The 11,596-nt window shown below is 33.7% G+C and overlaps 1 protein-coding gene across 1 annotated transcript; it reads right to left on the bottom strand.

Moving 5' to 3' along the window:
- Positions 1 to 3,425: 3,425 nt before the first annotated feature.
- LOC25494667 (ninja-family protein AFP1) lies at positions 3,426 to 8,469 on the bottom strand. Its single transcript, XM_024785105.2, has 2 exons — positions 7,413 to 8,469; positions 3,426 to 4,098 (listed from the first exon to the last, which is right to left on the bottom strand). Exons 1-2 carry the CDS (start codon positions 8,200 to 8,202, stop codon positions 3,668 to 3,670), a joined length of 1,221 nt encoding a protein of 406 aa, XP_024640873.1. The 5' UTR covers positions 8,203 to 8,469; the 3' UTR covers positions 3,426 to 3,667.
- Positions 8,470 to 11,596: the final 3,127 nt, after the last annotated feature.

Genomic DNA, 11,596 nt, shown 5'->3' with positions numbered 1-11,596 from the left:
TGAATAATTTGAGTTACATATATTTATGTGGAAAAACTATGATATAGAAAATAATGTTGTTATACCATTCAAGTTATTATTATTAATGATGATATGTTGTGAAGTTGTTGTGTGTTGCTGTCTCTGCTGTATTGTTTATTAAATCATTAAGTTGCATATGTTGGTCAAGTTGTTAAAGTTGTAAGTTGTTGTCAATATTGTTTAAGTTGTAAGACGTTGAGTCCATGCATACTCATTTAAGTTGAGGGCTTGATGTCATGTAATGTATATTTATACATATTATTTTGAGGGCTTGATGCCCTGTAAGTTGAGGGTTTGATGCCATGTGAGCCTATTTACGCTCAATACGTTGGGGGCTTGATGCCCTGGTTGGTACTACATGCATGATTAAGAGGTCGTAGTAGCATTTTGTCTAGATGGTTCAAGATGTGTAAGTTGTCTAAGTTGCATTGTCGAGTTGAAGTCGTGTCGTTGTTGTTAAGTTGTTATTTACCCATGTGTCGTTAATGAAGTGCTTATGATGTTGATTATGATGTTGTTATGTTGTTTATGATGATGTGTATAATGTGATGAATATGAAGTTAATGATTATTAGAAGTTGATTGAGTTATTAAAGAAGTATTATAAGAAGAGTAATGTTATTAATTGATGAATTATATGCTTATTATTATTGAATGTGAAATCTCACCCATTCTGGTTGGAAATGTTGCTCTTCGTATGAGTAACTTGCAGGTGATCGAGAATAGGTTGTTGTAGTTGCTGTCGTGAGTGGTTTCCTTCACACGTATGTCTTTAGGTGCTTTGATACGTAATGGATTGAGACTTTGTTTCATGCTTTTTCTATTCCTTACGTATTGATTATGAATTTACATGACTATGTTTTAGACTGGATATTTTATGAGATGTTTTGATGAGGCCTTCGTGCCAAAGACTATTTAGATGTTGAATTAAATCCGCTGCGAAGTATTAAATAAGTTGTTGAATTTTTGAAGAATAAATTTTTATTTATTTCCGTTTATGATTTTAAGAAGTGTAGCAATCCGTTTATGAGGAAAACTCTGATTATTTAAATGAAATTTTTATGTTGGGAAAACGGTGTTTTACATCACGCCTCAACAGGAATTGCTTTGCTTCGACGGTCTTGCATCCCTGAGTTACGTCTTGTCGAATTCTAGGGATTTTAGACCCTTTCACGCTAAGTCCACATCTCGTCGAACTCCTAAAGTTGAAGGAAAGGACTTCGATTCATGCAAAGATATAAGCTAACAAATTGCCCCCCCCCCCCCCCCCCCCAAAAAAAATGGCAATTTCGACTGAAACAATTTCGAAGGAGAGAATTGAATTTTTTAAAAAACTTTTAACTATTTCTGAACATGACGTCATGACAATTATGACTTTCAAGAATATTTTTTTTCTTAGGAATTTCTTCGAGAAAATTTCTCAATTTCCCACTAACTCCAAGAAGATTAACTTCCCACTAATTTCCATTTGCATTTTTCTATTCATGTAACAAGAAAAGAAAAAAAACCTTTATGTGCAATGGATAAACTCCTTATCACCATCACTGAAAAGGTTGCTGCTTTCGGAGTCCAGGATCTTTAGAACTTCAGCATGACGTCCAAATACCATTGGAAATTTGCCAATAAGAAAGTGACGTTCAGAGCGCTAAATAGAAAATGTCTATGGTACATCGTTGATCCCTTACCGTGTGCAGCGAAACGCCGGTTTATGCAGAGGTTATCTAAAAGTGGTCATGCATCATATAGTCTGGCTTTGGCTACCTTTATGCTCCAGCAAATTCGGCCTAAAACATGGCGAAAGCGATAAAACATGGTTCCAACGAAGCCATATACTTTAATCTCATGTTGGAAATGTTGGCTAGCGAAGGGTTTTCTGAGAACGGGGTTCTTTCTTCCTTTCGAAACCTCTTTAACCGACGTCAACTCGCCAACTGCAGGGATGCTATTTTGATTTCCAATTTTTTTCTAGCGATTCTCGACAATATCTAAAACTTTAGACTTGCCTCTTGGCATTAATTCTAATTGAATCATAATGCCAAGTTTTTCGTTTCTCGTCGGAATTACTCTTGTGTTATTTTGACTTCCTGCAATATAGGCCTGTATTTTCTCAAATACTACCATTTATTTTGAATATTCTTTTATCGGAAGCCAAATCTTCTATTTTGTAAGCACCATTTGAAAATACTTGTAAACTTCAAATGGTCCTTTCCAATTCGATGACCATTTGTCTAAGACTTTGTCTATTTTATTCATAGGCAAAAGTACTTTCCAAACCAAATCTCCATTGTTGAAAGATTTTGATTTTACCTTTTTATTATAGGCTTTTGCAACGCGTTCTTTTTGTCTTTAAAGTACATCCAATGCAGTTAGCCTTTCTTCATCTACATCAACCAACTCGTCCAACATCATATTCCAATGTTGATATGTTGGAATTTTCATCTGTCTTTGTACTCTGGCTAATTGTACATAGATTTCCACTGGTAAAACTGCATCTTGCCCAAAAGCCAAACGAAATGGTGTAAGGTTTGTTGACTCTTTTAGGGATGTTCGACAAGCCCAAAGGATTTGGTTTAAAGTTTTATGCCATTTTTTTGGTTGAGCATGTGTATGCTTCTTTATCAAATCCATGATAATTTTATTGGTAACTTCAACTTAACTATTTGCTTGAGCATAATATGATGTCAAAGTAAGCAACTTAAAACTTGTTTAATTGGCGAAATCAACCTTTTTTTTTTACCAAAAAGACTGATCCTTGATCTGTAGTGATAGTTTCAGAAATTCCAAATCTATAAGGAATATGATTTTGAATAAAACTAATCACAATTTCCTGGCTATCCCTAGGCAAAGGAATGACTTCAATCCATTTAGTAAAAGTCCAACCTCTAAACGGCCAAGATTTTACTATGGAGTGTAATTCGCTTGCAAGTACACGTTGAATCCCCCCATGTTTTTGGCACTCTTGACACCCTTTTTGCGAACTCAATGCGGTCTTTCAACATGGATGGCCAATACAAGCCTTGTCGAAATATTAGCAATATCATTTTATGTCATGCCTGATGAGAACCGCAACCTCCACCATGTACCCCAGAAACGGCTAGATAAGCCTCATTTTCATTGATGCATTTAAGTAAAATACCTTCGACAGTTTTCTTAAACAACTCATTTCCAATGATCACATAGCTTAAGGCTCTATATCTAGTCTTTCGACTAACTACGCCTGATGGATTCTTAGGGCACTCTACGATTGGTTTTCTCCAATCATTATCTGACAAATTATCTGGCAGGAAGAAATGCTCACATCTAATATCTGACAGTGTCTAGATGATCTTTGGGAGAAATATTCTGAAAACCCAAAAAATAGGTTCATACATTACAAACATTATTATTTATCCTAATTTAACTTCCTTTTCAAGAGATAAATCTTGCTATGGTGGATAAATTTTTTAAAGGGATGAACCTTATCAAACATTCCATTCCAGAAGGGAATCAATTAACTCTATAATATTGTTTAATTAAACCTCAAGATCTTTGCCAAAAAAACAAAATGGAGGTACACATACTAAAGAAACTATGAAACTAATTAACATATTCCTTCTCTTCAACAATGAATATATTACACAGCCCTATAGTTGAAGGGACTCCCATCATCACAAAAAGGGAGCAGCAGAAGGGTTAACAACAATATGTCTAAGAGGGTGTGCAACATCTCCACCACCAGCATGCTTAACAAACTCAGCTGGAGACAGAAAGTTTCCATGGCACACACACATTATCCTCACTTCTTCCCCTTTGCCATATTTGTACAAGATTCCCTCAATTCTTCTTCCGTTAGGACCATCCCCTTTTGTAAATACACAAGGCATGTCTTCCACTGAATTTGTTCCAATCTCCTTCCCAATATTTTGGGTTTGATAGGGTCTCTTAGATGCATTTTCCATTACCTCGGTTCTTGAAGTTGTTCTTGTCAAATTCTCATTTGTCTTTGGGCCTCCTGATGAGCCAACGGCGTCCTGGCTGCTTCTTTCCTGTAAGGATTGATTACTAGCTGGGCTTCTTATTTCACCACAACTGCTTGATCCTGTGATGCCGATCAAAGTGTATAATTAAACTAGCAACAGTGAAACCGGCAAGAAACGAAATTATAAGGAAATAACATGTATATTTATTGGATCGAATCAATTTTCCAAATTTTTAATTTCTTTTTTCCTTTCTTAGTGGGATAACACTTGGTTGTTGTTTTCATTATATTTTCAGCCAAGTAATGCAATTGCTTACAAATTTTATCATTGAAAGTACACACCAAAGTGAACCTATGAAGGAACTGGATATAGCACTATAGATTGTAAATTTCCTTTAGCTCCCTTCCCTGAGAATCCTTGGGAATACAATGGCGCATTAAACAATAATCAATGAAATTTTGAAAGCAAATGGCATGAACAAAGGGAAACAAACTGTCAAAAAAATGTGTGTTCTTGATTATTCCTGCTCGTGATTTTCTGCAAGTATCGCCAATGCTTCAAGCTAAAAGTTATCCTGACATGCAGATACGCTCAGTCGCTCATATGGATGTAGTGGATATGAAAGGAACTCAATGCCAATTCATACAGCACAGCAAAACAATAGGGAATTCCAGAAGAATGTTTTTAAAAGAAAATAAAAACATAAACTGCCAAGTATTTAAAATAATACTTTTCTAAATAAGGCTACTGACCATATGCTAAACCAGAAATATTTGTTTAGAAGTAAAACTAAAAATCTGCCGACATACTTTTTTGGCACTGTCATGTGGAGAATTCTTTCTCCTTTTGTATTGAAACCAAGTGACAGAGGGAGAGTTTTGATAATGTGTTTCAAAGAAAAATAGAAGAAAAACAATGAAACGACTTCTCAATATTTAGCAGAATAATCACCTTCCCTTTATATAGTGGAACTAAAGAACCAAGAAGTAGCTCTATTGCTCTTGTTCCTACCCCCAGACCCTTATCTTATTTGTTCATATTCCTTTGATCCTACGGGGAACTTCCTAAGCATAAGTCAATGAAGATAGTTTACTCATGCAATCGATAAGGAGATGATTCTTTCTTCAGAGATAAAGTCTTCATGCTTTAGATGCAATGTTTTTGGTTACATCTAACATAGTTGAGACTGTCATAGCAAGAAAACAGCAGAATATATATAGTGATTTCGCAATATTGGTAAGTATGCAAGCAAAAGGACATATATAGTGATCTTGCATTATTAGTAAGAATGTGCGAAGATTTATATCATGACATTTCAAACTGTCCAAAAATATGATCCACCAAATTGAGCTAGAAATAAGTACTATAGTAATGGCCATTGAAATTTTCTTATCTCAACATAGACATGCAGAAGTCTAAGTTAGAATAAATTTTCAATCTAGAAGTTCCAAGAGTTTAGCAAAAGTTCAAATCCCGTAACATCATCTAATGTATGAAAACATTCAACAAGTGAACATTACTAGGGCATTTGGCAGTAATCCTAATGTAGAACCTAGAAACCAAAGTCAGTGTGCATAATCCTAATCACACATACCAAAATATATCAAAGTTCATTTTAAAACAGTAGTAAATTAGTCTTTTCCCTCCACCCGTATATATGTTTACCAGCACAAAAACATAAGGTATACTTATTGCTTCAAATAAGCGAATGAGAAGCATCCACAATAGGAAATTTATTTCACAATCCGTAACAATGAAAGAGTTTAAACTTTAAAGTACTTAATAAGATGAAAAGCCACAGAATTTCAAAATGACAACCTATTGGTATCATCGTTTCAAACTGTGTTCACAGTTCACTGGTTAATTCAAAATGACAACCTTAAATTGCAGTAAAGGTGGGCGCATATGCAGCCGAGGCACCCACAATTGCAGTCAAACCGTTATATTGTGACTGCATTTGTGGTTACGGACGCACTTTAAGACTATAGTTGGAACCTATCTGGCAACAAGGGCTGAATTCCCAAATCGGCAATACTAGAGTGGAAGTTGTATAAATTTACTCCATGTCTCATGCAATTACACATCAAGTTGGAGGAATCAGGAATGCGACAGTATAAATAAATAGAGTGGTAATGCAAGTTAAATAGGAATGTAGAATGTAATAACTTTTCTTATGGAAAAGCCAGCATCTTCTTTACCTTTCTGGTGTTAAATTAATTTGTTGTGTAAAGCAAGAGAAACTTTAAAAGAAAGAAAATGAAGTGACTAAAACTATATCTAATACATAATTCCATATAGATTGTGAAACAAAAAATAATTCATTACAATGTTATGTGGCTTTAAGATGAATAGTATTCAATGGCGGGCAAAAAAACCAAAAACTGAACTGAACTACTGAACTGAACCAAAAAAAAAAAAAACTGAACCATTACTAACAGTTCTGAAACTGAACTGAAACAGTTCAGTTCGAAAGAGTTCAGTTTAGTTCGGTAACTAAAATTCAATTTCATTTGTTTTTTTCATATTTTTTTCAAAGGTATCAATAATAATAGTTCAGTTTGGTTTGAAATAGTTCAGTTCAGTTATTTTAAATTTAGCAAACAGTTCAGTTCAGTTTTCATCCCGAACTGAACCATGCCCACCCCTAGTATTCATTACCCCGTGTTTTAAAGCATCATATTCAAACATACAATAACCAAAATAAAAGGAAAAACAGTAAAAAGAGAATAGCCTTACAAGTAAAGCAACTTTAGTTAATTTAAATTCAATACGAGTGAAAAATCACTCTTCATTCAATCTTACTAAATGTTTTGATGATTGTTGATTAGTAGTTTCTTAAATAGGTGTTTTCAATGATTAAACTTATAAGCTGTTTCCGTAAGGTATCATGTAAAGCAAATTTAAAATAAGTTCAAAACATCTTATGGACATAGCATAACTTGTTCTCCCAAGTTCTATGAAATGCTTACACAAATGCTTATGTGATATGTCAAAAGGTGAATAAATTTAAGCAAATTGTAAATAAACTCTAATAAACGTACACCCTAAGACTATTTCAACCACCTAGGTAGTGTTTTTTTAAAATTTATGAGAGAAAGTGTGTGAACAAATGGGAATGGAATAAAAAAATTATGCTCCTTGTTTCACCAGCCTTGCTACCAACCAACTCACATAATCCATAAGAACTTCCAAAAAAGCCATACAGATGATAAACTAGTTTAAAAAATTATATAAAAAAAAAAAATGTAGAAATAGACAACATAAGCTGTCCTCATCAAAAGCAAACACAGTCTACACACAAAACACCATACATATAAGGAAACTACTAATCAACAATCATCAAAACTTTACTTAAGATAAAACAAACAAGAGCATAAAGATAATTGATAATGAAAGAACAAAAAGTGTAAATAAATGAATGAAATTAAATTACCTAGAAAAGGCTTGCTATCCATTTCAGACAATGATGAAGAACTTCCACCTTGTGAATCTACTGAACCTTGCGAAGATGGTTGTGTAAACAATCCTTGAAAACCAACCCCAATTTTCCCTTTTCCTAAAACATCACCAAGAACAACTTGCTTTGTTGTTGCATTAGCCCAATTAAAAGGTGGTGGTGCAGCACCAACCGTTGACCTATTCAACCCCATTGTTACACCTGAACCTTCAATTTCCTCCGAACCACCACCACCGGTAGCTCCTGCGGCGGTGGAGGTGGAATCTTTGTCCGACTTGGAAACTCTCTGCTTCTCCGACCTCCGTCTCTTAGCCTCCATCCGCCGCAACGTCTGTAACTCCTTCCTCTTCCGCCACTCTTCCTCCGTCTCTGTTGGCAACGACGATGATCTGATAAGTGTCGGATACGCCGGAGTGGGTGAAGCCACTCCGGCGGCCGCGGCAATATCTTCCCGGAGCAAAGGCATTGTTCCAACCACTGAAGAAGATCGTGTAAGCTTCTTATTGTTTGCATGTTTGTCAACACCAAATCTACCACCTAATGAAAGACCAAGGTTCAACTCAATCCCTTCATCTTCTTCTTCTTCTTCATCTTCCTCTTCTTGATTCTCACGAAGATATTGACGATATTGATGTTGATGATGCTGTGTGTTCTGGATTTGTTGTGTCTGTGTTATCGTTGTTGTTGTTGTCGTCGATACAAAGAATCTCTCAAGCAGATCTCTCGGATACTTATCCATCTTCATAGATTTTTTATCATCATTCATAGCATAGTGAAACAAAAATATTATAATGATTATTTGAATCAGCAAAACCCATGAAACATAACATGTTAAACCCAAGAATAGAATAGACCCAGATCACATTGAAATTGATGGAAAAATAATTTCAAATTAAGTCAATAAAAAAATCATCCCGATAAAACAGGAAACAATCAAGGAAAATATATTTTTCCGATTAATCAGAAACCTGAAGAGATGGAAGAATGCAAGAAACAAAAACAAAAGGATTGAAGAAGAGGAAACGGAAGAAGAATGAAGTGAAACAAAAATAATAATAATTAAAAAAACACAAAAAATTGTTTTGTTGTTGAAATTGAAACGAAACGAAAAGAAAAGAAAAGGAATAAGGTTACTGTGATACCGAAAATACCCTTGGGATGTGACAAGAAGGGCGTAGAATGAAGAGACAAGTGGCGATCATGGGAGAGTACTGTGGAACGACACGTGGTGAGTGTGACGCGATTTTTCACTGCAAAATGTTTTTGTGCTTTTGCGAATTCAGGTCACTGTCATGCAACTTGTTAATATATAGAGGACACGTGTCGACAATAAGGAACGTGGTTTTTGTGATGCCACGTGTCGATTATGATTTGTAGAGAAGGGTGAAAGTTGACACGTGGAGGTAAAGTTTTGTTTGGTACTGTCAAAATGCGTATAAATATTGTTGCGGCTTTGGTTGGTTGGGTTTCTGGCATGGGTCGTTTATTAGACTTCTCTCACTTTCTGTAATTGGTCAAGTTCACTGGCACCCATGTGCTCAACAAGTGTGTGTTTTTTTAATTTTCAATTTTTATTTTTATTTATTTCTAGCTGTATCCCATCTGATTAAAAATCTATTTACATTTATTTTAATATTTAATCATTATTTCTACTTTTTATTTAAGAAAAGGAAGTTAAGGCAAATTTTTTATGGGTTAAGCGGAAAATCATTAACTTTTAAATTCAGTTTGTTAAAAAAAATTGGATCATGTTAATAAGTGTCTCAATAATATTTGTTAGGAAGTTAAAAATGAAAATAAGGAACAAATTTAAAGTAAAAAAAAGTCAATTTTTAAAGTTTAGAGATATTAAATGTGTCATTTTCAAGATTTTTTTATTATCAAGTGTCTTTAGAGATATTATTTGTTAGCATTTCTAAAAAAATAATTCACTTCTAATCATTATTTCCATTTTATAAATTTTATTTTGATAATTCAAATATTCAATTTTTGTGCAAAAAATTCAGAACTTGTTAGCAAATCAATTTTTTTTTCACTTCTAATCATTTTTTTTGTAACCAAAAAAAAATCAATTTTTTTTTTAAGGAAACTATGAAACTAATAATAGTTAACACCTACAAAAACCAGCTCTCAAAAAAAAAAAACACCTACAAAAACCATCTATTTTCCTAATTTACATCAATATTCCTATTTTCTTTATTAACAATTCTAATCTCCTTCCACCACAGCACAACAACACTGCTTCACTGTGATCTTGATAAGGAGTGAAGCGATGTTGCTCAACTTTTAAAAGGTTGAGATTGTTCTTAAAAAAAAAAAGGTTGAGATTGTTATTTTGAGCAAGCATTATAGTAACAACGTGGACTCTTTCATATATACTACGATTTATAAGGAATTAGTTATTGATATAAATGCATAAATTTCTAGAATATATGACATTAATTAAACATTTATACACCAAAATTATAATAATGGATATTGCTCTTTATTGCAAGAAGTGCAGAGCATCTTAACTCCATCAAAACATAGTTATAATTCGTTTTATTAAATAAGTAAAGGATGTCATTTAAAAGGAGATAAAAACATAAGATCATACTATTCGTTGGAGTTCGTCCAATATTAATTATTTGGTTGTGCGAACTATTAAAGAGTTGAATATCATAAAAGACGACATGAACATGTGTTTATTAGTGAGACAATTCTCATCTTATAAGTCGGTTTTGTATGGTTGAATTACAACAACGGTTTTTAAAATGATATCAGAACATCATATGTTGGTTCAACATTGTGGGGAAGCATGAGTGGTTTTTAGTAGTGGATCACAGACAACATAGAGAGTCTAACACTTGATATAAAGATGTTAATGCGACAAATGTGTGTCAAAATTCCACATTGTATGCAAGAGTAGATATTGAACAACATATAAGTGAGATGAGTCATATACTTAATACCTTAAGACTTTAGATGAAGATGTGATGTCAAACTTACAAGAAATGTTGCATTTTGCCAGGGGCAGAAGCCCTGGCAAAATGCAGAAAGCCTTGGCAAATGGACGTTTGCCAGGAGTTTTGCCAGGAGCAGAATCCCCAGCTAATCTGCTCATCGCAAATGACCCTGCCAGGGCTTTAGCTCCTGGCAAATGCGCTCCTGGCACAGGCCCTGGCACAACCCCTGGCAAATTGTGTCTGCATGATTGCAGGCTTTTCTGACGTATTCTGGTCAATGCAGGCTTTTGCAGATGATCACATCAGTCATTTTCAACCATGCCAGGGGTTAACCCCTGGCAAAATGTGTACGTATTTTTAAAAAAAAAAACATTTTTTAAATGTTTAAAAAATCAAAATATTAAAATTTAATAATTAAAATAATTTTACAAAACATTTTAAAATTAACTTCAACAAAACAAAAACACAAACCTAAATACATATTACAAAATTACAAGATATAAACAATAGTATAACATCATTCATTTATGAATAAAACAAATTATGGATAACGGAGACATCAAACATATTCAAATTTTTTCATATATGATTGCAACAACACAAATGTATGGGGACTATAGAACTCCATTGGTAAATAACAAAGTTGATTTATTAATTGAAATAGCTACAGAAAAAGGAAGAAAATATTAACTTAAAATCATTGCCTTTGGATGTGTACCAAAGTTGATATATAATTAAAAAATGTTACTAGTGAAAAAATAAGGGTGATTCCTTGATTTTATTTGACCTTCTTCCTGGTACTCAGTTGTATAAGCACTTCAAAGAGAATCCACCAAACAGTTTGCATTCAGCTGAAATAGAAAACTATCTAAACTGAATAACACAGAAATGAACTAGCAGCCAAATAGTTGGTATCATTCAAATGAGATTAATGAGAATAAAGCAAAGAAAAAATGAATAACAGAATAACTAAAAATCTAAGGCAACCAGTGACATCAAATTTCAAAGGAAACTGAAACATGATAACATAGTTCTTCTACACATTTATTTCAAAGGTGACTCACAATTGTTAAAAATAGCCAACCAACTATACACATTATAAAACACTTAAAATAGATCTAAGTTCTCATTCCTCTAAACGACATCATAAGAACGTCATAGCAGAACATCATAGCAGAACAAGATAGTTTAAAACAAAAAGCACTTTCTTTGTTA

Source organism: Medicago truncatula, chromosome 5 (assembly GCF_003473485.1).
Source record: "Medicago truncatula cultivar Jemalong A17 chromosome 5, MtrunA17r5.0-ANR, whole genome shotgun sequence".
NCBI classification, from domain to species: Eukaryota; Viridiplantae; Streptophyta; class Magnoliopsida; order Fabales; family Fabaceae; genus Medicago; species Medicago truncatula.
Note: the sequence above shows the minus strand (reverse complement) of the source record. Positions and strands in the feature narration are given on the sequence as shown.